The sequence below is a fragment of the Podarcis pityusensis genome, assembly GCF_964106645.2.
Source record: "Podarcis pityusensis genome assembly, chromosome: 5".
Lineage (NCBI taxonomy): Eukaryota > Metazoa > Chordata > Lepidosauria > Squamata > Lacertidae > Podarcis > Podarcis pityusensis.
Window position 1 is genome coordinate 1220464 of NC_138032.1, and position 25298 is coordinate 1245761.

Consider the following 25298-nt stretch of genomic DNA (forward strand, 5'->3'; position numbering starts at 1 on the left):
GGGTTCGTGATGGAGGTAGAGGTTGAACTCAGCCCTTCTGCTGCTCCTGGTTTTGCTTTCTGCTTTAAACCTCGGGGCTGCTGGGCTGACTGCTCCAAAGCATCTTGAAAGCACTAAGATGGAAAAGTAGTGTGATGTAGTGGTCAGAGTGTCAGACGAGGACCTGGGAGCCCAGGGTTCAAATCCCGCACTCAGCCTTGAAGCCCACTGGCATGACCTTGGGCCAGTGGCTGCCTCTCAGCCAAACCTCTACCTCTCAGGGTTGTCGTGGGGATTGGAGAACCCTAAGTGCCACCTTGAGGGGGGAAAGGCACTGTGCTTCCGTTCTTTCGGGGCTGGCTGAGCCACGCCGGGCCGCCTGAGCGAAGAGACGGGTGTTGTTGCTGCCGAGCAGCTGTGCGCTCAGCCAGGGAGCGCATGGCTGACCGCACATGTTTGCATGGGGAAGCACCTTTTGGTTAATGTGTATTATTCGCAGAAAGGCACAGCAGGCAGCCATTTCAAAATCTGAGTGATAGTCCCTGGGAATATGGCTCTTAAATTCAAATGATCTGGTGGGTGGGTGTTGCTCTGCTTCTCTGCACAGATGTTGAATGCAAATGGCAAAATGCAGGGCGGAGATCTGCCAGCTCTTGGCTCACGTGTTTAGGTGCCAACATTGGGACGCAGCTGCTGAAAGCGGAAAAGAAGAGCGCAGCTGAGCCCATGTTTTTTAGTGATTATTTTTTGGAGGGCGGGTATGTGTTTGTGTGTGAAGGGAACTTGCCACGAGCTGAATGGGACTTCAGCCAAGAGCTGTGACCCATAACTGAGAAGAGCCTACTGGATCAGGCCAGTCGCCCATCTATTCTTGTTCCCACAGTGGCCAGGGTTAGGGAACGCTGCTCTCGGGGGCTGGCAGGGAGGGATTTCCAGCTCAGCATAGCCCTGGTGGTTTCATTGTTCTAACGCAATTGATAACTCAGCTTTTTCCAAGAGGTGCCTGTCTGGTCCAAGTCCTGGGTGGTGATTGAAATCATCTTTATTCTTCTTTTCCTGGATCCAGCCCAGATAAATGGTTCTAGAAAGTCTTTTAAATGGAAGAAGGAAATTCTGGTGGCACCAGAGCCAGCAGGCTGGGCACACATTCTGCCCGCTGGCCTTGGCGACTCACTTCCTACAACGCGCCCTCCCCTTGCCTCCCGTTCGGTTGCATCTTATTGATTTGCACACCGCTTGATTGATTTTTAAAAGACACTTAACGTGGTTTACAAAAAAAGATAAGGCAATGGAATCAGCAGTACAAGAAAATGACAGCAATAGTTTAAGGATTTTGAAAAGTTAAAAGAAGAATGTTCTAAAAGCAGAGGAAAACTCTCATCCATTTCTAAACATTTGGATAGTCTTGTCTAAACAAATATGTTTTTAGCAGGTGCCGAAAAGAGTACATTGAAGGTGCTTGCCTGGTATCAAGAGGCAGGGAGTTCCAACAGAACCGCTCTTAAATAAATACAGAGACCTCTATAGCTCAGTTGGTAGAACTCTAACCATGGGTTAGAGCCCCACATTGGGCAAAAGATTCCTGCATTGCAGGGAGTTGGACGAGCTGACCCTTGTGGTCCCTTCCAACTCTGCAATCCTACCATACCATCAGAAAATTCTTCCTAATGTTTTGTTGGAATTTCCTTTCTTGTCATTTGAATCCATTGGTTTGCATCCTGCCCGCTGGAGCAGCAGCAGAAACCATCTTCCATGGGGCAGCCCTTCATGTACATATTTGAAGATGACTATCCTATCCACTCCTCCAGGCTAAACATACCCATCTCACTCACCCCTCCCCCATCCTCTCACAGCTTGCTCCAAGCCCCTCCCCTCTCACCCCATGCCTCTCCCCTCTTAACAGAGGGCAGGTGCTTTGTGGGGCAATCTCTGTTTGAAGGGCCCCTACACCCTCCTCCGTTAAACAGCTCGCCTGGGCCTGCCAGCCATTCCTCACTCTGCAGACTGCAGAGCATGACGACACCTTACATTTTTATTATATAGGGAGATATTCCAAAGTTCTTTCTTTCTTTCTTTCTTTCTTTCTTTCTTTCTTTCTTTCTTTCTTTCTTTCACTTAGCATACCCAAGCCTCTGAATATATCCCCATTCCCCCCCCCCAATGATGGAAAGCAAACTGTTTAGGATTCAACGCCAGATGGGCTTGTGATAATTGCCCACACCAGCTGAACAATAGTCTCCACACTGGAGATCAAAGATGACAGTTCACAGCAGCTTTGCGAAACCAGGGCAGCCTTGGGACTGCCTGTCTCCCGCAGACTCTATTTGTGTGTCGGTTCCGCCTCTTCTTTCATTTTCGCCGTGTTGCATCTGGCTGCGAGCTGCAGGTCGCCTGCAAACATCCACTCCCGCAAGCCAGCTCCTGCATCTGATGGAGAGACGGAGAGTTCTGGCTATCCTTAATGCGACAGGCCCTGTCACTAAAGGTGCTCTGCCTCATCACGACTGCAGCGCTAGCGAGAGACGCAGGACTGGGCAGAGGAACATCAGCCAGGAGGGTCTTTTTCAGCTGGTTAAAAGGGTTAATTGTAAATGGTTTTATCGCTTTTGCAACCACGTTTCACACTGCTTAGGAAAAACAAAAACGGTGTTAGGTGATGCTTCAGTTGTTGAAACATAACATGCATAAATAAGAAGGTAGATTAAGGACATATGCGGGGCCTGCTGGATCAGGCCCATGGTCCATCTAGCCCAGGATCCTGTTCTCACAGGGGCCAACCAGACGCCGGTGGGAAAACCACAAACAGGATCTGAGCACAAGAGCAACTCTTCCCTCCTGGAAAAAGGTAAAGGGACCTCTGACCGTTAGGTCCAGTCATGGCTGACTCTGGGGTTGCAGCGCTCATCTCGCTTTATTGGCCGAGGGAGCCAGCATACAGCTTCCGGGTCATGTGGCCAGCAGGAGTAAGCCGCTTCTGGCGAACCAGAGCAGCGCACGGAAACGCTGTTTACCTTCCCGCCGGAGCGGTACCTATTTATCTACTTGCACTTTGACGTGCTTTCGAACTGCTAGGTTGGCAGGAGCTGGGACCGAGCAACGGGAGCTCACCCCGTCGCGGGGATTCGAACCGCCGACCTTCCGAACGGCAAGTCCTAGGCTCTGTGGTTTAACCCATAGCGCCACCCACATGGCTTCCACCAATTCAGAAGCATTTCTGCCTCTGACTGTGGAGTCATCGTGGCTGGTAGATATCGATAGCCCTCTCCTCCTCCATGAATTTGTCTAATCCTCTGTTAAAACCACCCAGATTGGTGGCCATTCCTGCCTCCTGTGGCAGGGAGTTCCACCGTTTAAATATGCTTCATAAAGAAAGAATTAATTTTATCGGTCCTGAATCTTCCAACATCAATCTCCACGAGTTTGAGTGTTATGAGAGAGGGAGAAAGACATTTTTCCATCAACTTTCTCCATGCTAAGCATAATTCTGTAAACTTCTATGATGTCTCTTCTGGCTCACCTTTTCTCTAAACAAAAAAGAAAAGTTTGATCTTTCTTCTGCTACTCTTTTTACCATTTATTTGTTGCATTCGTGTCCTGCCCTTTTCTCTAAGGAGCTCAAAGTGGCCCACACGATTCTCCTGCTCCTTATTTGATCCCAGTGAATTTCATGGGCAGAGTGGGAAGATGAACCTGGGTCTCTCCCTAACCACTACACCACACTGCCCCAAGACACGTGTGAGTTTTCTTGGCAATTGCCGGCTTGGGCCTCAAACGTACGAATCAGGGCCACATCCACCCCCTCGTTTGCAGCTGCCATTTAGTCAGAGAGCCCCCCCCCCCCGTTCCCTGGTGATGCATCTGAGTGTGGCATTGGCGTGTGGGTGGAGGAAATCGCTCTTTAAAATTTAAGTGCTGGGCGGAAAAAAGCTTTGCTATTGGGGTTTGAACTAGGTTCCTCACCATGGAAGTAGTAGCTGAGCTGCCCGTTTGTTAATGGATGGATCAGGGCCAGATTTAGGTTTGATGAGGCCCTAAGCTCCTGAAAGTAATGGGGCCCTTTATCTGTCCAGCTGTCCTTTGTCAACAACAAATTGCCGCTGTTTTTTGTGTTGAATATATGCTCTATGGTAATTGATGGACCTCATAGGTCCATACGCAACACAAAACACTGTTCCTGTATGTAGGTTTTATTTTACAGTGGTACCTCAGGTTAAGTACTTAATTCAATCCGGAGGTCTGTTCTTAACCTGACACTGTTCTTAACCTGAAGCACCACTTTAGCTAATGGGGCTTCCCACTGCTGCCGCACCACTGGAGCACGATTTCTGTTCTCATGCTGAAGCAAAGTTCTTAACCTGAAGCACTATTTCTGGGTTAGCAGAGTCTGTAACCTGAAGCGTATGTAACCTGAAGCGTATGTAATCCGAGGTACCACTGTATTTGTTTTTTATCTTATATTTTGGAAATGTACATCCCAGTTTTTTTGTTCCTTTAAAATTTTTTGGGGGCCCCAAGAGAGCGGGGCCCTAAGCTAGAGCTTGTTTAGCTTAGACATAAATCCAGCACTGGGGTGAATTACGGCTTATAGATTTTGGAAAATTGCAAGAGGGCAATTCACTCTGCAGGGAGCAAGTTGTCTTGGGCAGGGACTGTGTTGCAAAATGGAATTTCCTTTGACAATGTAACAGGCTCCCTCAGAAGGTGGGCTCTCCTACCCTGGAAGTGTTTAAGCAGAGGTTGGATGGCCGTCTGTCATGGATGCTTTAGCTGAGATTCCTGCATTGCCGGGGGTTGGACTGGATGACCCCCGGGGTCCCTTCCAAGTCTACAATTCTAGGGTATAAAAAGCCCAGCCCTTTCACAGCCCAAAGGAGGGTCAAAAGAAGAGTGCCTGCTTTGCATGTAGAAGAAGCTCCCAGGTTCAACCCTTGGAGTTTTCAGCTTGGCCTGAAACGATGGAGAATTAGCAAATTTTGAATACTAGAAAACTTGGTGGAAGTTTGTTTGGTCCTCAGGGACCTCCCGGCCAGTGCAGAGACCTCTTATTTTACCAGCTGATTCAGTGTACAGGACCAGGCACGCTGATCATTGCTTAGAGAGGAAGGACTCCAATACGGAGCATTTTGGAGGGGTGAAAAGGAACCGTCTCCTTTTGCCCATGTGCTGGCCCACATTCCGCTTTGCCAGGAAGTGCCAAATTGAGAGCCAGTGGCCCAACTAGTCCAGCAGCTTCTCCTCCCCATGGCCAACATGATGTCCTAGTGGGAAGAACCCCCCAAGCAGGATCCAAGAGAATTCTCCCCTTCTGTGGTCCCCAGAAACTGGTATTTGGAAGCCTTGCTGCCTCCAGCTGTGAAGGACAGAGCAGAGCCATCCTGGCCAGGAGCCATCAATCACCCTCTCCTCCTCCATGAATCTCTCTGATCCCCCTTTAAAGCCATCTAGCTTGGTACCAATCACTGTCTCCTGTGGCAGGGAGTTCCATAGTTCAACTCTGTGCTGCATGAAGAAGGACTTTATCTGCCCTGAATCTTCCAATGTTCAGCTTCATTGAATGTTCACAAGTAGTTGTGTAATGGGAGATGGAGACAAACGTTTCTTTGTGCCAGGCATAATTTTTATAAACTTCCATCAGGACATCTCTTTCTCACTTTTCCTCTGAAGTTCCCCTTCTGGTGTCCCAGGAAGTGCTGAATTGAGAAAGCTGCACAAAATATCTGAATGGGCTTCCGTTTCCCCCTTTGCATTACCGAATCCTTTTCTCTATGGCGGATCCTGATCATTAAACCCCAAACTCCCTGTCTTGTTCATATCTACAATGTTCCTTCTCACACAGGCCCAGTCTGGCTCATGCCATCTTCAGGGCTAGAAACTTGAATTCTCCACTGGAGATCTCAAACTCCACTTTTGTAGGCAAAAGAGCTGCAGAGCCCAGCGAGGGGCTTAGAATGCTACCATGTGTGGCAACCGCGCCAAACATGATCCACAGAGACGGCTTTCTGGGCACAGTTGTTTAAGAGAACAACTGGCATCTGGCGGGCTGCTGTGAGAACAGGGTCCTGGGCTGGATGGGCCTTTGGCCAAATCCTGCAGGGCTCTCCATATGGACATTTACAGTCATAGCAGAACCTCCATGCCTAGGGGCAGGCTATATCGGAACACCAGCTGCTGGGAATCAGAATCACAAAAGTTGTAGAGCTGGAGCTTGGAAGGAACCCTGTGGTGTAGTGGTTAAGACCAGTGGACTCGTAATCTGGTGAACCGGGTTTGATTCCCCGCTCCTCCACCTGCAGCTGCTGGGTGACCTTGGGCCAGTCACACTTCCCTGAAGTCTCTCAGCCCCACTCACCTCACAGAGTGTTTGTTGTGGGGGAGGAAGGGAAAGAAGATTGTGAGCCGCTTTGTTTTTGTCTTTTTTAAAAAAGAATATTTATTCCAATTTTAAAGTTACAAAAAGAAAGGAAAAAAAAACCATACAGATAAAGAAAAAAAAAGATATAACATGTTACAAAAAACAGACAATAAAAAAAAACTCAACAAAGAATAAACATACATTACAATAAAGAATGACAAAAATCAAATTAGACCTTTACAACCTTTTTCCCTTTTACTTATTTCCATGACTTCCTCTCACCTCCCTGCTTTGTATTCTAGTTTAGATCGTATCTCCAGCAAATCCTTCTAACCTTCTTTTCTTTTACTTATTTTAACATTCGATAATATTTAATCCTCCTCTATCCTCATTTTACACTTCATTTTTACTTACTCCATTATACCATATCTGCCAATAGGGCCTAATATTCTTTTCCAACCTTTTTCTAACATTCTTTTATATTGCAGTATTTCTGAAGATATATTTTAAATTTTTTCCAATCTTCTTCCATCGATCCTTCTTCCTGGTCTCGAATTCTGCCGGTCATCTCAGCCAGTTCCATATAGTCCATCACTTTCATCTGCCATTCTTCTCGGGTAGGCAATTCTTGTGTCTTCCAATATTTCCCAATGAGAATTCTTGCTGCTGCTGTCGCATACATAAAAAAATTTCTGTCTTCCCTTCGCACCAATTGGCCGACCATGCCCAAGAGGAAGGCCTCTGGTTTCTTCACGAAAGTGTATTTCAATACCTTTTTTAATTCATTATATATCATTTCCCAGAAGGCCTTGATCTTTGGGCATGTCCACCAAAGGTGGAAAAAAGTACCTTCATTTTCTTTACATTTCCAACATTTATTATCGGGCAAATGATAGATTTTTGCTAGCTTGACTGGGGTTAAGTGAGCCGCTTTGAGACTCCTTAAAGGTAAAGGTAAAGGGACCCCTGACCATTAGGTCCAGTTGTGACCAACGCTGGGGTTGCGGCGCTCATCTCGCTTTATTGGTCGAGGGAGCCGGCATACAGCTTTCTGGTCATGTGGCCAGCAGGACTAAGTCGCTTCTGGAGAACCAGAGCAGCACACGGAAACGCCTTTTACCTTCCCGCCAGAGCGGTACCTATTTATCTACTTTGACAGTCCTCGGCTCTGTGGTTTAACCCACAGCGCCACCCACGTCCCTTTTGAGACTCCTTAGGGTAGTGATAAAGGAGGATATCAAGTCCAAACTTCATCTAGTCCAACTTCCTGCAGGAATCACAGCTACACCATGGAAGTAGCTGGTTGGCTGTTGTGAAAACAGGATCCTGGGCCAGAGGGGCCCCCACTGGCCTGATCCAGCAGGCTCTTCTTTTATGTTCATATGTAGGAACTGTTTTTAGTGGTGTCTCCTCTGCTGAGGAGGACTCTGAAGCTCGCACTCCGAAGACTCCGGCGCCAGAGGCTTTGCTTCTGCCAAAAAGGGCTTGAAAGCCTCTGTTTGTGTTGATTCAATGCTTCCTGCCTGGGATGTTGAGCTTGCCAATCTTCTTCCTCTGTGTTCAAGCTGGAGCTGCCAGGTGGGGGTGAGGGGCTGATTGATGAGTCAGCTGAGAAGCCTTCATCTCCCGAACACAGCCGCTGCCATTCAAACGCCCGAGAGTAAACAGCTAGTAATTTGATTAAATTAACTCCAAAGCGTTTGCCTTGTGGAACGTTCCAGAGCTTGTGAGGCTGCCCAACAGAGGGTGCAGCGGCTAAGGGACCCCTCCCCAAAGAAGCGCGGGGGGGTGGAGTGGAGGAGCATATGCCCGTACTGCCCGGGGCGCGTGCATGGGGTGCGCCCCCGAGGAGGGTGGGGCGCAAAGGGTGCCCTCCCACGTGCCACAGTTCAGGGTAGGAGAGGGGCAGGGAAGCTGCTGTTCATTCTTCCCCTGCTCTCTGCTACCAGGTCAGACATGACCCAGCGATGGAGGTACTGCAGCTGGACGCGAGGCGCCAACGCCATGGAGGGTGGGCATGAGCATTGCTGTGCTGGGCCTGGGGGTTAACCCAAGCAACGCGGTCCAGGTTCGGTCCCGAATCCAAGGTTTCCACGAGGAGTCAGTCCGACAGGGCCAAGGCAGGAAACCAAGCTAGGTCAGGCACAGGGTAACAGGCCAGTTCCAGCAAGCAGCAATGTTGCTCCCACAACCTGGGGTGGGGTCCAGCAGCCTTTTATCTCTGTCGGGGTAGCAGCCGGTCCTGATCCCCCGGCAACTCACCTCCCTGTTTCGCCCAAAGGCGAGCACTCCTTCTGCGAGTACTCAGCTCTCTCCTTCTCTCAGACCTGAGTCTCTGCAGCTCGGGAGATGTCGGTGGGTTACTAGACCCAGGGGCTGCCTCAGCCTCCCCTGACCCAACCGGTAGTGGAGCAGCTGTAAGTGATGGCCCAGCTGGAGGGAATGAGGTCATCCCCGCATCTGGAGCCAGGGCAGGCTCAGGCCCCTGACTCGGCCAACTGGTGTTTGCTGCAGGGGAACCTGTGCAGACTGGGACTCTTCAGGATCAGACCCCAGGCTTGGTTCAGATGATGCCTGAGGCAGAGGATCCAGTGCGGACTGAGACTCCTCCGGTTCTGAGTCCGAGCCCAAGTCCCAGGCCATCACAATTGCTGCTGACCCTCCTGCTCTCTGCCGCCGGGTCAAAGCTGACCCAGCAATGGAGCTGCTGCAGCCGGGTGCGCTCGCCACGGCTGACTGACGAGGGCTGCTCTCTACCGCCAGGTCAGAAGAGCAGCTGCTGCCAGGTGTGAGGTGTGCCATGGCCGAGGAAGGTGGGCAGCAGCGGTGCCGTCCCCTTGCTTGCTCTTCGCCCCGGGTTCAGGACAGAGCTGCGCCAGGCCCAAGTGCGTCAGCCAAGGCACAGCACCTTCTGGCACAGAGCCAGGCTCCAATGAAGGAGTCCGCGGTTTGCGCCCAGACGCATTTCATTGCATTTCTTGGCTGAACTAAAAAGTTTCAGTACGTGTTATGTTGACTTGCTGAGGTTCATTCACTGTCAGACCAAGTTATTAAACTCATTTTAAATAATATTTTTTCGAGAAAAGTGTCATGAGCCCCAATTTTTTAATTTTATTTTAAAAATACATATGTTTGCCATTTTTCACCCCCCCTCAGTGATGACACCCGGGGCGGCCCGCACGCACCGCCCCTCCCTTCCTATGATGCCGGGGGGGGGGGGGAGGCAGGGGGGGCAGTCCAGTAGCAGACCCATCTCCATTTTGTCAACCTGTCAATCACAGTCAGAGGTCTCCGCTGTTCCAGAACTCCAAATCAGCAGGATTCCCTAACTAATAATAATAATAATAATAATAATAATAAATTTTTATTTATACCCTGCCCTTCCCAGTTTAAAAACCGGGCTCAGGGCAGCTAATAGAAAATATAAAACATTAAAATGCAACTTTAAAACAGCATAGAATACAACATAAAATGCAGCATCAATATCAATACAATTCAAAAATTCAGGGGTCATTTTTTTTTGGGGGGGGGGGACAAAACCCAGTCAGTAGACATTGAATGATCACCAGGGCTAAGTGGCCAAACTGGTCCTACTAGGGCCAGCAAGGAGGTATGTGAATAAGAATTTAAATGTGGGGTCCTGGAAAGGGTCCAAGAGCAAAGGGGCACTCAATAAGCTGAGATTCTTGCATCGCAGGGGGTTGGACTAGATGATTCTTGGCGCCCCTTCCAACTTTCCAATTCCATGATTCATTGGAGGTTTTTAAAGAGATGTTGGATGGCCATCTGTCAAGGATTCTTGAGCTGCGATTCCTGCATTGCAGGGGACTTGGCCAGGTTCCCGTGGAGGGGGGGGTGTCCCAATTCTGCAATTCTATGATTTGAAGTACCAATGGAGACTTGCTCCCAAGTAATCCTTTGTGTGAGTGTTGAGGGGTTTCAGGTGTCCCCGATTACACTTTGTGTTGGTGTCTTTGGGATGAAGGTCATTGAAGGCCGGTAGCGTTTTCTGTGACAATAAAACGCTTTTGCTTAGTAACACACACCCATGAGAAGCGCATGGGATGGAAGGGCTCACAGCATCCGCACCCCAAGGGTTCTGCGCCCTCATTTTTTTTCTAGCAGGAGGAATGAACCCCACCCCATCTATGCATTTGGATTCTCACAAAGAGCGAGTCAGCTGTGTCCATTCTCCAAGACTGCTAGATTCTTTCTCTCCTCGCTCTGCCCCGCAATGGATATTATTGCTTCTGGTCAGGGGTTGGGGAGACAAGCCCCTTTCCAAACACCTTCCAATAGCTGGGTCTCCGGCTATTAGCTGCCAGGGCAATAGATTCCTCTGGCAACTCTCCTATTTGTGTTATTTATTTCATAAAATTCATATGCCAATTGATTCTCTTTAAAAAAAACCACTCAAAGCTGTTTACAAAAAAGATAAAGCAACAACATTATCAACAAGAAAACGGTAAGAATCTAAACAATTGAAAAGTTAAAATGACAGTACTGTAGACTGAAAACAGATTAAAATTCACACCAACTTTCTAAACATCTTGTCTAAACAAGGATGTTTTTAGCAGGCACTGGAAAGAGTGCAGTTAAGGTTCCTGCCTGGTGTCAAGTGGCAGGGAGTTCCACCACACTAAAAAAATCGAGTTCATATGAATGCAGTTGTGAAGAATATTCTTATGTTATGAATGGTCCATTAAGAAAGAGAGCTTGGAATAGGTCAATATTTATGTGGACTGTCCCTGGATCAAGGGACTTTCCTTCTTTAAGTTCTCTTGAGTTCTTAACTTAGCTCAATGTTGTCATCTGAACTAGCCAGATGTTTAACTGAGAATCAATCACAGTCAGTCCATCATTTGAAAAATAAGACTTTAGAGATGTCTTACCTGTCAAAACCAGGAATTGGGGGGGGCAGTTAAATAACTACCAAAAAATCCCAAGTCCCCACCACAGCCTCAAACTAAGTCCAGGACAATGACCGTTTACACAAGCACCGGATATACAGAACAGCAAAGAGGCTCAGAAAAGCAGTCTATAAAATTGTAGCCATAAGCAGATACCATGTATTGAACTGTTTCCTCTGACAATCCAATATGGAGAACTGTAGAAACTTCACAAATAATCTCCAGAATTCAACGGTTTGACCGATTTCCTTGGTTCCTCTGGAAGAAGAGAATCCAGGTCTCCGCTGCCTCCATAATCCCTTAAGCGTAAGGCCACATTCTCCTTCCCCTCCACAAGGTGTGAACTTAGCCCAGGGGTCAGCAAACTTTCAGCCGTGGGCCGGTCCACTGTCCCTCAGAGCTTGTGGGGGGCCAAACTATATTTTGAAAAATAAAATAAAAATGAACGAATTCCTATGCCCCACAAATAACCCAGAGATGCATTTTAAATAAAAGCACACATTCTACTCATGTAAAAACACCACGCAGGCCCCACAAATAACCCAGAAATGCATTTTAAATAAAAGGATTCCCAGACTGTCCACAGGCTGGATTGAGAAGGCGATTGGGCCGCATTTGGCCCACGGGCCTTAGCTTGCCTACCCCTTGTTGGCTATTTGCAGTATGGTAGCGCTGCAAAGAGCTTGCTGGGGAGACCATGCATTAAAAAGGGACTCAAAAATAACTTAAAGAAGGTTTTAATAAGAAAAACAAAAACTCCATTTACACTAAATACATCAACAAACCAGACCCAACCACCAACCCATCCCCCAGGGGAAGGGGAGAGGAGCTAGGTGCTGCTCCTTATATACCGTATTTTTTGCTCTATAAGACTCACTTTTTCTCTCCTAAAAAGTAAGGGGGAATGTGTGTGCGTCTTATGGAGCGAATGCAGGCTGCGCAGCTATCACAGAAGCCAGAACAGCAAGAGGGATTGCTGCTTTCACTGTGCAGCGATCCCTCTTGCTGTTCTGGCTTCTGAGATTCAGAACATTTTTTTTCTTGTTTTCCTCCTCCAAAAACTAGGTGCGTCTTGTGGTCTGGTGCGTCTTATAGAACGAAAAATACGGTACTACACCCAATTGCTGACACAGCTTAATCAATACAACTCAGCAGCACCTGCTATGTTTCACAGCTGTAAAGCTGGGTCTTGTTATTTTGCTCTGGCCCCTTAAAGACATACACATCGGGTGGAACAATGATGAACCTTTACATTTAAAGAAACCATTCAACACCCCTGACTTAGCCTCACAATAGGAGGCAGGAGGGAGCCAAGGGCAGCGCATACCCCAGGAAGAACCCCATCGGGATGGTGGAGTGGATCCTGATCCTTTCAGAGGAGAAGCGCAGGAAAGCCTTGCAGCTAAGGCAGTGGTGTCCCAACTTTGTTCAAAGAGGGCCAGATTTGATGAAGTGAAGGGCCTTGAGGGCCAGCCAAAGGACTGGCCGAAGTCTTTGAGCTTTTTTTAGGGTTGAAGTTGTTTTTTGAGAATTTTACCCCATTTTTACCCTGGATTAGGCCCCCGAAACGGACTTTGGACATGGGCATGTGTAAATACTGTTATTGTTCTTTGGGGAAGAGGGTAGTTAAAAGGTGTCGGGAACTGGGGTGATTGACAGGGGTGGATGACAGTTTCATGTTTCTTCATGCCAAACAAGCCTACTTTGTGACATATCTGTGATGTATTGATGCTGCTGCTGGAAATGTATTATGGGAAAGGGGAGGAAGTCTTAAAAGTTCATGCCAGGCCATGCTGGGGGTTCCTACTCTTTGTGTGTTTGAACCTTATTGCAACAAGAAGGACCAGGTCTACTGACTGTTGTTTTGCTTCTGTAACTTGGTGGGAGATTCCTCCTTTTGCTGACTGGGGAGACCAATGGGGAGTGCACCCCAACCAGCTGGCCAGTGGAGTAAATCTGTACCCCAGGACTTCTTTTTCCCTTATCATACCCCAAAATGGCAATTAGACATTCCATTTTGGCGACTTCAGCCTTGGTTTAAGGAGCCATTTGGCCCCTAGTTTATATATCTGAGTTTGTTTGTTTTTTAAATAACTTTTATTCAAAATTAAAACAAAACATATTATGCAGAAACATATCATCCTTATTTCCCCCCCATTTTTCCTCCCTCCCCCCACAGAACCCACCCACCCCCAACCCCCGACTTCCCCTCAGTTCCAGTCTTTGATTTCTCTAAGAATGCTGTTTTCTGCATGTTACACAGTTGTATAGATCCTCAAACTATTTAGCTGATTATTATCAATAAAACGTTTGTGGATGTTTATTCAAAACCAGCCAAGGAGTCCAGTTCGCTTTGCTGTGTCTTCAAATACTTTGTAAAGGGTTCCCATTCATCTTTAAAGTCACAGTTATCCTTGTCCCGTAGGTTATATGTCAGTTTTGCTAGTTCTGCATAGTCCATCAATTTTTCTTGCCATGAGTCTTTAGGTGGGGTTTGTTCAGTCTTTCATCCTTGTGCTATTAAAACTCTCGCGGCCGTTGTTGCATACATGAAGATGTTTTTCAGCTTTTTTGGCAGATCTTTCCCTACAATCCCTAACAAAAAATGCTTCAGGTTTTTTAACAAATGTTAAATAGAACATTTTCTTCAATTCGTTGTATATCATTTCCCAAATTTTTTTAATTACCTTACAATCCCACCACATGTGATAAAATGTCCCCTCCTTTTCCTCACACTTCCAACATATATTTGAACTAGTTTTGTGCATTTTCCCTAACTGCACTGGTGTTGTGTACCATCTGTACATCACCTCCATGTAATTCTCTTTCAATAGGGAACAATCTGTAAATTTTAAATCAGTTTTCCATAATTTTTCCCAATCTTCCATCATAATGTTGTGACCTACATCTTGTGCCCATTTAATCATAACTGATTTTACCTCTTCATCTTTCGTCTCCCATTCTAATAGTATGCTGTATGCGGCCTTCAGTAATTTCACTTTCCCTTCGATCACTTCCTTTTGAAACCTAGATCTTGTATAACTAAATCCTTTCTTGCTGTCTTCCTTATGTGTTTCATATAGTTGTCGATAATTCAACCAACTCTGAAAGTGGTCTTTGATCACATCATAATTTCTTAATTTCCATTTTCCATCATGTTCCTTTATATATCTGAGTTTTTAACACTGTGAGTCGTGAGCAAAATCCCACCAATTTCAATGGCGCTTACCCCCAAAGCAGTGGGGGGGTGGGGGCGCCGGTTGCAGCCTTGGTTCTCTGCTGAGCTTGTAGTGCGATCATGACAAGGGAAGCGCTGACTGCAGAATGAAGCAAACACGACAGGTTTTGATGTGCCAAAGGGCCGCTGCCACTGCTTTCTGCCTTGGCATCGGAGGCCTTTGCGATCCCTCTCCACAGAGATGCCTCCAGTTAACCGTTACCTAATAACATCCATCTTGGCCCAGGAAGGAAAAGCTCTGCACAATGTTATCGCATTTAATCCGTTCCGCAGTCCTGTTCCGCGCGGCAGTTACCGGCAGAGATGCCACCGGCAATCTGTGCAAGTCGGTAAATAAATGATGTGGGATGAAGCCTCTGGTGAGCCGGCGGAGGAGAACGCAGGGAGCTTGCTCTAGCGAGAGAGAGCCTGAGACAGAGTCAGGGCCTAGGTGGAGAAGGTCAGGTGGGGAGCAGGAGCGAAGCTTGGCGGTCTTTGGCTGTCCCATGGGAGGTGGAGCAAGGTTGTTTTCTGCTTCCCCAGAACCAATGGATTCAAGTGGCAAGCAAGGAGATTCCCATTAAACATTGGGAAGAACTTTTTTTTTTAGTTTTTTTTATTCAAAATTAAAACAAGACACATTATCCTAAAACATATCATCCTTGTTTCCCCCCCCCCCATTTTTCCTCCCTCCCCCCTCCCACACAAAACCTACCCGCCCCCACCCACCGACTTCCCTCAGTTCCAGTCTTTGGTTTCTCTAAAAGTGCTGTTTTCTGCATGTTACAAAGTTGTATAGATCCTCAAACTATTTAGCTGATTATTATCAATAAAAAGTCTGCGAATGTTTATTCAAAACCAGCCAAGGAGTTCGCTTTGTTGCGTCTTCAGATACTTTGTAAAGGGTTCCCATTCATCCTTAAAGTCACAGTTATCCTTGTCCCGTAGCTTATATGTCAGTTTTGCCAGTTCTGCATAGTCCACCAATTTTTCTTGCCATGATTCTTTAGTTGGGGTTTCTTCAGTCTTCCATCCTTGTACTACCAGAACTCTCGCGGCCGTTGTCGCATACATGAACATTAGGAAGAACTTTCTGGCAGTAAGAGCTTTTCAGCCGTGGAACGGTCTCCCTCGGAAGGTGGTGGACTCCTCTTCATGGGAGATCCTTAAGCAGAGAATGGATGGGATTCTTCAGCTGAGATTCCTACATTGCACGGGGCTGGACTAGGTGGTCCCTGAGGTCCCTTCCAACTCTACAATTCTGTGATTCTGTGTTCTCCTGATGTGCTCTTTTGCCATATACAGTGATACCTCGGGTTACAGACACTTCAGGTTACAGACGCTTCAGGTTACCGTCTCCACTAACCCAGAAATAGTACCTCGGGTTAAGAACTTTGCTTCAGGATGAGAACAGAAATCGTGCTCTGGCAGCACAGCAGCAGCGGGAGGCCCCATTGGCTAAAGTGGTACCTCAGGTTAAGAACAGTTTCAGGTTTAGAATGGACCTCCAGAACGAATTAAGTTCTTAACCCGAGGTACCACTGTAAACATGCCTCCTAGCCATCTTCTGCAGCATTTTTCTCTATCCAAGCCTCTCCATAGCTTTTGAATCTTTCCTAGAGTTGACTGCTTCAGTGTGTGTGTGTGTGTGTGTGTGTGTGTGTGTGAGAGAGAGAGAGAGAGAGAGAGAGAGAGAGAGAGAGATGAATGTTTCCTCTTCTGTTTCATCCAGAACAGCAGGGGTTAAACATATGCTAGTACTTGGAATACTGTGTACAGTTCTGGTCACCTCCTCAAAAAAGGATAATGTAGAATTGCAAAAGGTTCAGAAAAGGACAGCCTTAGTGATCAAGGGGATGGAGCGACCCACACACCCCTTTGAAGAAACTTTTTACTCAGGTGAATGCGGGCACACCTGTGTAGCCGTTTGTGCAGAGACTGCATACCATACAGGGACTCTCTTAGGAGGAAAGGTTGCAATGTTTACGGCTTTTTAGTTTAGAGAAAAGGCAAGCAAGAGGTGTCATGACAGAACTTTATAAAATTAGGAAGTGGACAGAGAAAAGTTTGTCTCCAAACGTGGACATCCAAGAAGCTGAATGTTGGAAGATTCAGCAATTATGATGATATAATAATAATAATAATAATAATAATAATAATAATAATAATAATTTTTTTATACCCCTCCCACCTGGCTGGGTTTCCCCAACCACCCTGGGCAACATACAGCATATCTAAAAACATAATAAAAACATCAAACAATAAAAACCTCCCAATACAGGGATGCTTTCTAAAAGTTGTGTAATGTTTTATATCCTTGACATCTGCTGGAAGGGCATTCCACAGGGCGGGCGCCACTACTGAGAAGGCCCTCTGCCTGGTTCTCTGTAACTTGGCTTCTTACAGGGAGGAACCGCAAGAAGGCCCTCTGCGCTGGACCTCGGTGTCCAGGCACAACGATGGGGGTGGAGACGCTCCTTCAGGTATACTGGGCCGAGGCCGTTTAGGGCTTTAAAGGTCAGCACCAACACTTTGAATTGTGCTCGGAAACGTACTGGGAACCAGTGTAGGTCTTTCAAGACCGGTGTTATATGGTCTTGGAGGCCACTCCCAGTTACCAGTCTAGCTGCCGCATTCTGGATTAGTTGTAGTTTCTGGATCACCTTCAAAGGGAGCCCCCACATACAGGGTGTTGCAGTGGTGTTGTTGTTTAGTTGTTTAGTCGTGTCCGACTCTTCGTGACCCCCTGGTCCAGAGCACGCCAGGCACTCCTGTCTTCCACTGCCTCCCGCAGTTTGGTCAAACTCATCCTGGTAGCTTCGTGAACACTGTCCAACCATCTCATCCTCTGTCGCCCCCTTCTCCTTGCGCCCTCCATCTTTCCCAACATTAGGGTCTTTTCCAGGGAGTCTTCTCTTCTCATGAGGCAGCCAAAGTCTTGGAGCCTCAGCTTCAGGATCTGTCCTTCCAGTGAGCACTCAGGGCTGATTTCCTTCAGAATGGAGAGGTTTGATCTTCTTGCAGTCCATGGGACTGTCAAGAGTCTCCTCCAGCACCAGAATTCAAAAGCATCAATTCTTTGGCGATCAGCTTTCTTTATGGTCCAGCTCTCACTTCTCACCATACATCACTGCTGGGAAAGCCATAGCTTGTAGTAGTCCAAGTAGTCCAAGTTAAAAGAAAGTCATTCTTCACTCCCTCAGGAGGCAGTGATGACTACCAACTTGGATGGCTTTCATAGAGGATTGGACAAATCCATGGCTATTGACAGCAAGCGATGGCTACCAGCCACAATGGCTGTGTTCTGCTTCCACTGCTGGAGCCTGCAGTGCTTCCAAATGCCAGTTTCTGGAGACCTTAAGAGAGGGGAGAACTTCATGTGTGGAAAACCTGCTTGCAGGTTCCCCACAATAAGCACCTTGGATGGGACATCCCATTTGGTTTCACTGCAAAACTTCTGGGGCTGGTGGGAATTGTCTTCCAACATATTTTGAGGTCCCCCAGGTCTGAGAAGGCCACTGCAGAGTGTCCCTTCTTCACACAGCTCTGGATTTGCAAGGCAAGTCTAGCCCAGAGCAAGCGAAGGAGCGTTTCAGATTCTGGAGAGGATCTGTTCCTTTGGCACACAATGTGTTATACACAGAGCCTGTTTCACCGCTTGCAGTGACAATGACTCAGTGTGTAGCCAGGGACTTGGCCAGACACCAGGGGATTCTCTCAGACCCACTGCCTGCATTGGGTTCAGGTTCTGTGCCAGCTCTGCTGTCACCCTGGCCAATATTGAGGTTGCTTGCCACAAGCTTCCCGTGCACAGCTGCAGGTTAGACCAGGAAGTTAATTGGGGCTGGTGGGTCTTCTATGCCAGGCACGTCAACTCCCAAGAGACTGCAATCTACTCACAGTATAAAAAGACTCATTGCCAGGAGTTGTTGAGCCGTTCCATGATCTACCTGGGACACCCCTGCAATCTACCAGTAGATCATGATGTTAATGGAGGAATCCGAGGACTCCCTTGGGCAAAAAACAAAGACACCAATCAGGACAATTTGGAGCAAAACAGCAGCCTGTAGGCTTGGCCTTTATTGGAAACTGTTGCGACAGGATTCCCACCCACAACAAGAGGAAGCAAAATGGAAGCCCAGAACAAAAGAAGACCCCAACTTTTATTAGTTACTAATCCCCCAAACTACACCCCTAAGACTACATCACAACTACATCACAAAAAGGAGGGGTTGAGGGAGGAGTTGTGGCGGTAACCTGAGTGTCCTGTCACCTGGCTGGTTCCTCCTTTCCCCCCTCCCCATGAGTCATTTCCAGAGAACAAAGGGGAGTTGGCAGTTTCCTGCCCCCAGAGGGAAGATCTGATTATTGTCCTTTGTTCCAGTCCGTGCTGAATCCACTGCCATATGCAAGTCCTTTGTGACCTTAATGGTCTTCTGTCTAGGACCATCAGGGTTGGCATAGCAACTGGGCAGGGCTCCTGTGGATGTGCTGGGATGGTGAAGGGATTATGGCTGCCCTGTATCAAACCTTCCCCATTTTGTAGTCCTTCCTTCATGGAGTGAAATAAAAGTGGAACGGTGCAGATCCGATGTCTGGTTGATTTTCTATGAATTTATAACAGAAGCATAGCGTGTGTGAGTGTGTGAGTGTACAAACTGAATGATTGGGGGGGCGGTTCCTGCGACAACGATCTACCTGTTGGAAATGCCTGATCTATGCTATGAACATAAGAGGAGCCTGCTAGATGAGGTCAATGGCTCATCTAGTTAGTTCACATCTTGTTCTCGCAGTGGCCAACAAACCAGATGTCAGTGGGAAACCTGCAAGCAGGATTCAAGCACGAGAGCCCTCTACTCCTGTGGCTTCCAGCAGCTGATAGTAGTGTTGTTGTTGTTGTTTAGTCGTTTAGTCCTGTCCACCTCTTTGTGACCCCCTGGACCAGAGCACGCCAGGCACTCCTGTCTTCCACTGCCTCCCACAGTTTGGTCAAACTCATGCTGGTAGCTTCGAGAACACTGTCCCGCCATCTCGTCCTCTGTCATCCCCTTCTCCTTGTGCCCTCCATCTTTCCCAACATCAGGGTCTTTTCCAGGGAGTCTTCTCTTCTCAGGAGGTGGCCAAAGTCTTGGAGCCTCAGCTTCAGGATCTGTCCTTCCAGTGAGCACTCAGGGCTGATTTCCTTCAGAATGGATCGGTTGGATCTTCTTGCAGTCCATGGGACTCTCAAGAGTCTCCTCCAGCACCAGAATTCAAAAGCATCAATTCTTCAGTGATCAGCCTTCTTTATGGTCCAGCTCTCACTTCCATACATCACTACAGGGAAAACCATAGCTTTAACTATACGGACCTTTGTCGGCAAGGTGATGTCACTGCTTTTTAAGATGCTGTCTAGTTTCATTTTATACCAACAAAGTACAGTAATATTCAACAGTCATTTACCCACATTCTTTCCCACCACTCTGCTGAGCATTGACTTCCTTCCCTCCCTCCAACAGGTTTTCTTGCTTCAGTCACCTTTCCACAGTTTCTTATTATATCCAGTCAGTCTACATCGTAAGATTTATTTCACTCCTGCCAGAGTCTTCAAATCTCTACACTTATATAATCAATAAACTTACTCCAATCTCTTTGGAATTTTGTTTCCTCCTGATTTTGGATTCTACAGGTCAGTTTTGCTAGTTCCACATAATCCACCATCTTCGTCTGTCGCTCCTCTACTGTTGGTAATTCCGGTACTTTCCATTTTTGGGCTAACAAAGTTCTGGCAGCAGTCATAGCATACATAACCTTTGATCTGCTTTTTTTATTTCCTCTCCCATCAAGCCTAGCAAGAAAGCTTCTGGCTTTTTCAGGAAAGTGTATTTGAATATCTTTTTCAATTTGTTATAAATCCGTTCCCAAAACGGTTTCATTTTCTCACATGTCCACCACATGTGATAAAAATCTCCATCTTTATCTTTACATTTCCAACATGTCTTACTACTCATCCTATACATTCTTGCCAATTTAACAGGTGCCAAATACCAGTGATACACATTTTCATTATATTCTCTCTTAAGGTGGTACATGCTGTAAATTTTATACTCTCATTCCACAGTTTTACCCAAGCATCATACTCAATGTTATGCCCAAAATCCATTGCCCATTTTATCATCTCCTCCTTTGTCTGTTTTGTATACCATTCTAATAAGAAATTGCACATTTTAGACAATAATTTGGTCCTGCCTTCTAGTAATTTGATTTGGAATTTAGATTTTTTTATCATTAAATCCTACTTTCTTGTCACATCTAAACACATCATTCACTTGATGGTATTGCAGCCATCCTCCCCCGAGATTCCTCTAGTCTAATGCCCTGCAATGCAGGAATCACGGCTAAAGCGTCCACGGCAGATGGCCATATAATCTCTGCTTTAAAATCCTGAATGATGGAGATTCCACCACCTTCTGAGGTTGTCCACCCCGCTGTCAAACAGCTTTTACCCTCAGAAAGTTCTTCCTGATGTTCAGTTGGCATCTCCTTCCTTGTAACTTGAAATAATCGGTTTAGGTCCTCCCCTCCGGACCGGAAGAAAACAAGCTTGCACCGTCTTCCATGGGGGGGGGGGCAGCCCTTGAGATATTTGAAGATGGATCTCATATCACCTCTCAGTCTTCTCTTCTCTATCATCCTGTTTTGTATGAGTCTTTTTTTAATGTTTAAATAAATGTTACTTTATTAATAAACAAAGATAAGATGCATAAAGAAGTACTGTTAGTGCAGATTGAAAGCAGCCTAAGGTTGGGCATGGTCGTTCAACTTCATACACACACACACACACACACACACACACACACATTTTTATTAATTTTTTGACATCAGTTCCAACAGTCATACAACATAGCTTCTCATCTTATACAATATTTTTAGACTTCCATCAACACCTCTGATGATTTTCTGCTCTTTATCACTTATTATGCATTTCTTAATTTTTATTTTACATTTAATTATCTTTAACTAATAATTCTCTTCATTGTCTTTCTTGCAATATTTCAAATAATCCTCCTTACAGAACTTCTTGCAGTGCTACTAGCAGAATCTGTTCATCACAGTTATTTTCCAGATAGTTCATATATTTACTCCAGTCTTCTAAGAATCTCTGATCTCGCAGGTTTCGAATCCTTCCTGTTCATTTATCTAATTCTGCGTAGTCCATCAACTTCATCCTCCAGTCTTCTGGTCATTCAACTTCTTGTTCCAAAACATTACAAAAAAAAAATGTCAGTTTTCACATAAACCTGTGAGGCTGGTTTATATGTATTCTTTTGCAATAAGTCAGCTTAATCATAATTACTTTGGATCAATCTTTCTCAAACAGAGCAGGATGTGTGCTTTTGCCTCTATGCTCTTCTTTGCCCCATAGGAGAGAAAGAGAGCCATTCACTTCTGCAGGGGAAAGCTGGTTTGGGGGTGCTAGAGGAGCCCCCAAGACTCCTTCTAGACCAGGCATCCATCCCCACACTCAGCCCTCCAGATGTTTTGGGACTCCAACTCCCATCATCCCTAGCTAACAGGACCAGTGGTCAGGGATGATGGGAGTTGTAGTCCCAAAACATATGGAGGGCCGAGTGTGGGGCAGCCTGGTCTAGACAGTGGGAGCAGAGTCCTCTCCCCTTTGTGTGGCCTTATCCCTTCTCTCCTGGGTCCTTGGTCACGCTGGGATGTGACAGAATGTTGAGGTCCAGGGGTCAGCAAACTTTTTCAGCCGTGGGCCGGTCCACTGTCCCTCAGACGTTGTGGGGGACCGGACTATATTTTGGAAGCAAAAAAAATGAACGGATTCCTGTACCCCACAAATAACCCAGAGATGCATTTTAAATAAAAGGACACATTCTACTCAGGTAAAAACACATTGATTCCTGGACCATCCATGGGCTGGATTTAGAAGGCAATTGGGCCGGATCCAGCCCACAGGCCTTAGGTTGCCTACCCATGGTTGAGGAGCTTCCTCCTCCTTTGGGCTGGTGCTTCCCCCACTGGGTGGGGGGCGGTGGGATTACTCAGGGGGTGCTAAGAGGCAAGGGGGAGCTGGAGGTATAAATGCCTATCAGACTTTGACATCCAGCATCGCTGGATCAACTATATCCATTTTGTGGCATTAATTAAGCTAAATAGTTTTAATTGGATTCTGGATAAATGTGCAGTCAGTTGTTGCTGTTTTGAATTTCATTGGGTTATAATCGTATAACCTTTTGAAGCAGAGGTTGGCTGGCCATCTGTTGGGGGTTCTTTCGCTGTGGCTTTCCAGGGGGTTGGGCTAGATGGCTGCTTGGGGTCCCTTCCAACACTACAGTTCTGTGGTTTTATGATTCCTTAATGAGTCAGGCCAGGCACTGCTCGGAATAATGTCGGTGTTTTTTAATCGGTTTGGGATGAATTTATGGAACCAAGGGGGACGGTGGCCTGAATGTTTGGGAGCTGGACAAACGCCTGGGATAACACCCCCCCTCTTTGTCTCCCTTCCTCCTTGCAGAACCCCAGCTGAAAGGAATTGTGACAAGGTTATTCAGCCAGCAGGAATTCTTCCTGCAGATGCACCCGGATGGGACGATTGATGGGACGAAGGACGAGAACAGCGACTACAGTGAGTCTCTCTCTCTCTTTCCTTTAGCTACCTGGTTATAAATCACACCCATTGCCTGGCCACCCTCACAAACAGGCACTTCACGGTGGTCCGTCCCCCCCCCCTTTTCAGGCAAAGTGTTAAATTACTGCTCCCTGCGCTGGGTCCCCTGTCAGCGCTTCCCCTTTAAATAAATCTCTCCTGCATTGCTATTCTCACTTTTTTCTTTCTTTCTTTTTTGCCCCTGACGCTGCAGCTGCTGTCTGGGGGTGGTGGGGAGAACAAAACTCTCGCTTCCCAAGGAGGGATGCCAAGGGAGGAAGCGAGAGAGATTTATTTGGATGGCAGATTGACTGGCTGGGGAGAGGAGGAGGAGGAGGGTGAGAGGAAGCAGGGTGCTGCTTCTCCTGTCTCTCTGCTAGGAGGTAGGAAGAATATTCTTGCAGCAACACCCCCAGGAAAAAAGAGACTTAGGCTTTGCCGGACCATAAAGAAGGCAGATCGCCGAAGAATGGATGCTTTTGAATTATGGTGCTGGAGGAGACTCTGGAGAGTCCCATGGACTGCAAGAAGATCCAACCTCTCCATTCTGAAGGAAATCAGCCCTGAGTGCTCACTGGAAGGACAGATCCTGAAGCTGAGGCTCAAGACTTTGGCCACCTCAGGAGAAGAGAAGACTCCCTGGAAAAGACCCTGATGTTGGGAAAGATGGAGGGCACAAGGAGAAGGGGACGACAGAGGACGAGATGGTGGGACAGTGTTCTCGAAGCTACCAGCATGAGTTTGACCAGACTGTGGGAGGCAGTGGAAGACAGGAGGGCCTGGCGTGCTCTGGTTCATGGGGTCACGAGGAGGCGGACATGACTAAACAACAACAACAACAAAACATGGAAATTGGGCAAAGAATGGGGTCGGGGAAGCTGTGAGATGCTCAGGAGTCCTTTGTCCTTCCAGCACCTGATAATGAAGTCCCAGTCTGGGTCTGGGTCATTTCAAGGCTCAGATTGTCTCCAGAAATCCTTTTTAGTGTGCATTCATAAGAACATAGGCTGGCCTCAACCACAGCCAGGGCTTTTTCGGTTGTGGCCCCGATCTGGTGGAACACCAAGTCCCAAGAGACCTGGGCCCTGCGGGACTTGACATCTTTCCACAGGGCTTGCAAGACAGAGCTGTTCCACCAGGCCTTTGGCCAAGGCACAGTCTGACCCCCCTCCTTCGGTAATCCTCATAGAACTCTAGCCCAATGGTTGCCATGAATTTGATTTTGAATTGATTTTAAAATGAATTGATTTTAGAATGCTGTGTTACTTTTATTGTTGTTAGCCGCTCTGAGCCCGGCTTTGGCTGGGGAGGGCGGGATATTATTATTATTATTATTATTATTATTATTATTATTACTACTACTATTAACATAAGGAGACATAAGGAGACATTAACATAAGGCCAACCAAATATCCATTATGGGAAACCCACAGGTGGGATCCGAGCACAGGAGAAATCTCCTCTCCTGCTGTTTCAAGCAAGAAGCACTCAAAAATACTTCTGCCTCCAAATGAGGAGGAAGAGAATGTCCAGTCCTCTTTTAATAAGAAGAGTTTGGGTTTGATATCCCCCTTTATCACTCCCCTAAGGAGTCTCAAAGTGGCTAACATTCTCCTTCCCCTTCTTCCCCCACAACAAACACTCTGTGAGGTGAGTGGGGCTGAGAGACTTCAGAGAAGTGTGACTGGTCCAAGGTCACCCAGCAGCTGCAGGTGGAGGAGCGGGGAATCAAACCCAGTTCACCAGATTACGAGTCCACCGCTCTTAACCACTACACCACACTGGCTCTCTTTTAAAGCCAGCCAAGCTGTTGGCCATCACTGCCTCCTGTGGGAGGGAGTTCCACAGATTAACCATGTGCTGCAATGAAGAAGGACTTTCTTTTCCTGTCCTAAATCTTCCAGCCTTCAGCTTCATTGAATGTTCAAGAGTTCTAGGGCAATGAGAGGGGAAGAAAAGCATTTTTTCCCCTATCTGCTTTCTGCATAGGCTTCGATCACAGCTCCTCTTCCTTCCTGTTCTCTAAACTAGGAAGGCCCCCTAGCTGCAATCTTTCATTTTAAGGGAGTCTCTTCAGCCCCAGAAATGCTGGATGGCAGGAAGGGGGAATCTGCAGGCAAGGCCACCTCAGAGAACCAACCCTACAGACCTCTTACAGATCAAGCTTTCAAAGTGTCCTGGAGGCCACCTACT

The 25298-nt window shown here is 47.0% G+C and overlaps 2 protein-coding genes across 4 annotated transcripts in view; one reads left to right on the top strand and one right to left on the bottom strand.

Moving 5' to 3' along the window:
- Positions 1-25298, bottom strand: part of LOC308478152 (uncharacterized protein) — a 342007-nt gene that overhangs the window by 280030 nt on the left and 36679 nt on the right. The gene's annotated exons all lie outside the window — the stretch shown is intronic.
- FGF12 (fibroblast growth factor 12) overlaps positions 1-25298 on the top strand; it is a 233531-nt gene that overhangs the window by 147067 nt on the left and 61166 nt on the right. For all 3 annotated transcript variants that reach the window (XM_081007543.1, XM_081007544.1, XM_081007542.1), the window contains one exon: positions 22974-23084. In XM_081007543.1, coding sequence (XP_080863669.1) covers positions 22974-23084 — 111 coding nt within the window. The remainder of the gene's footprint in view (positions 1-22973; positions 23085-25298) is intronic.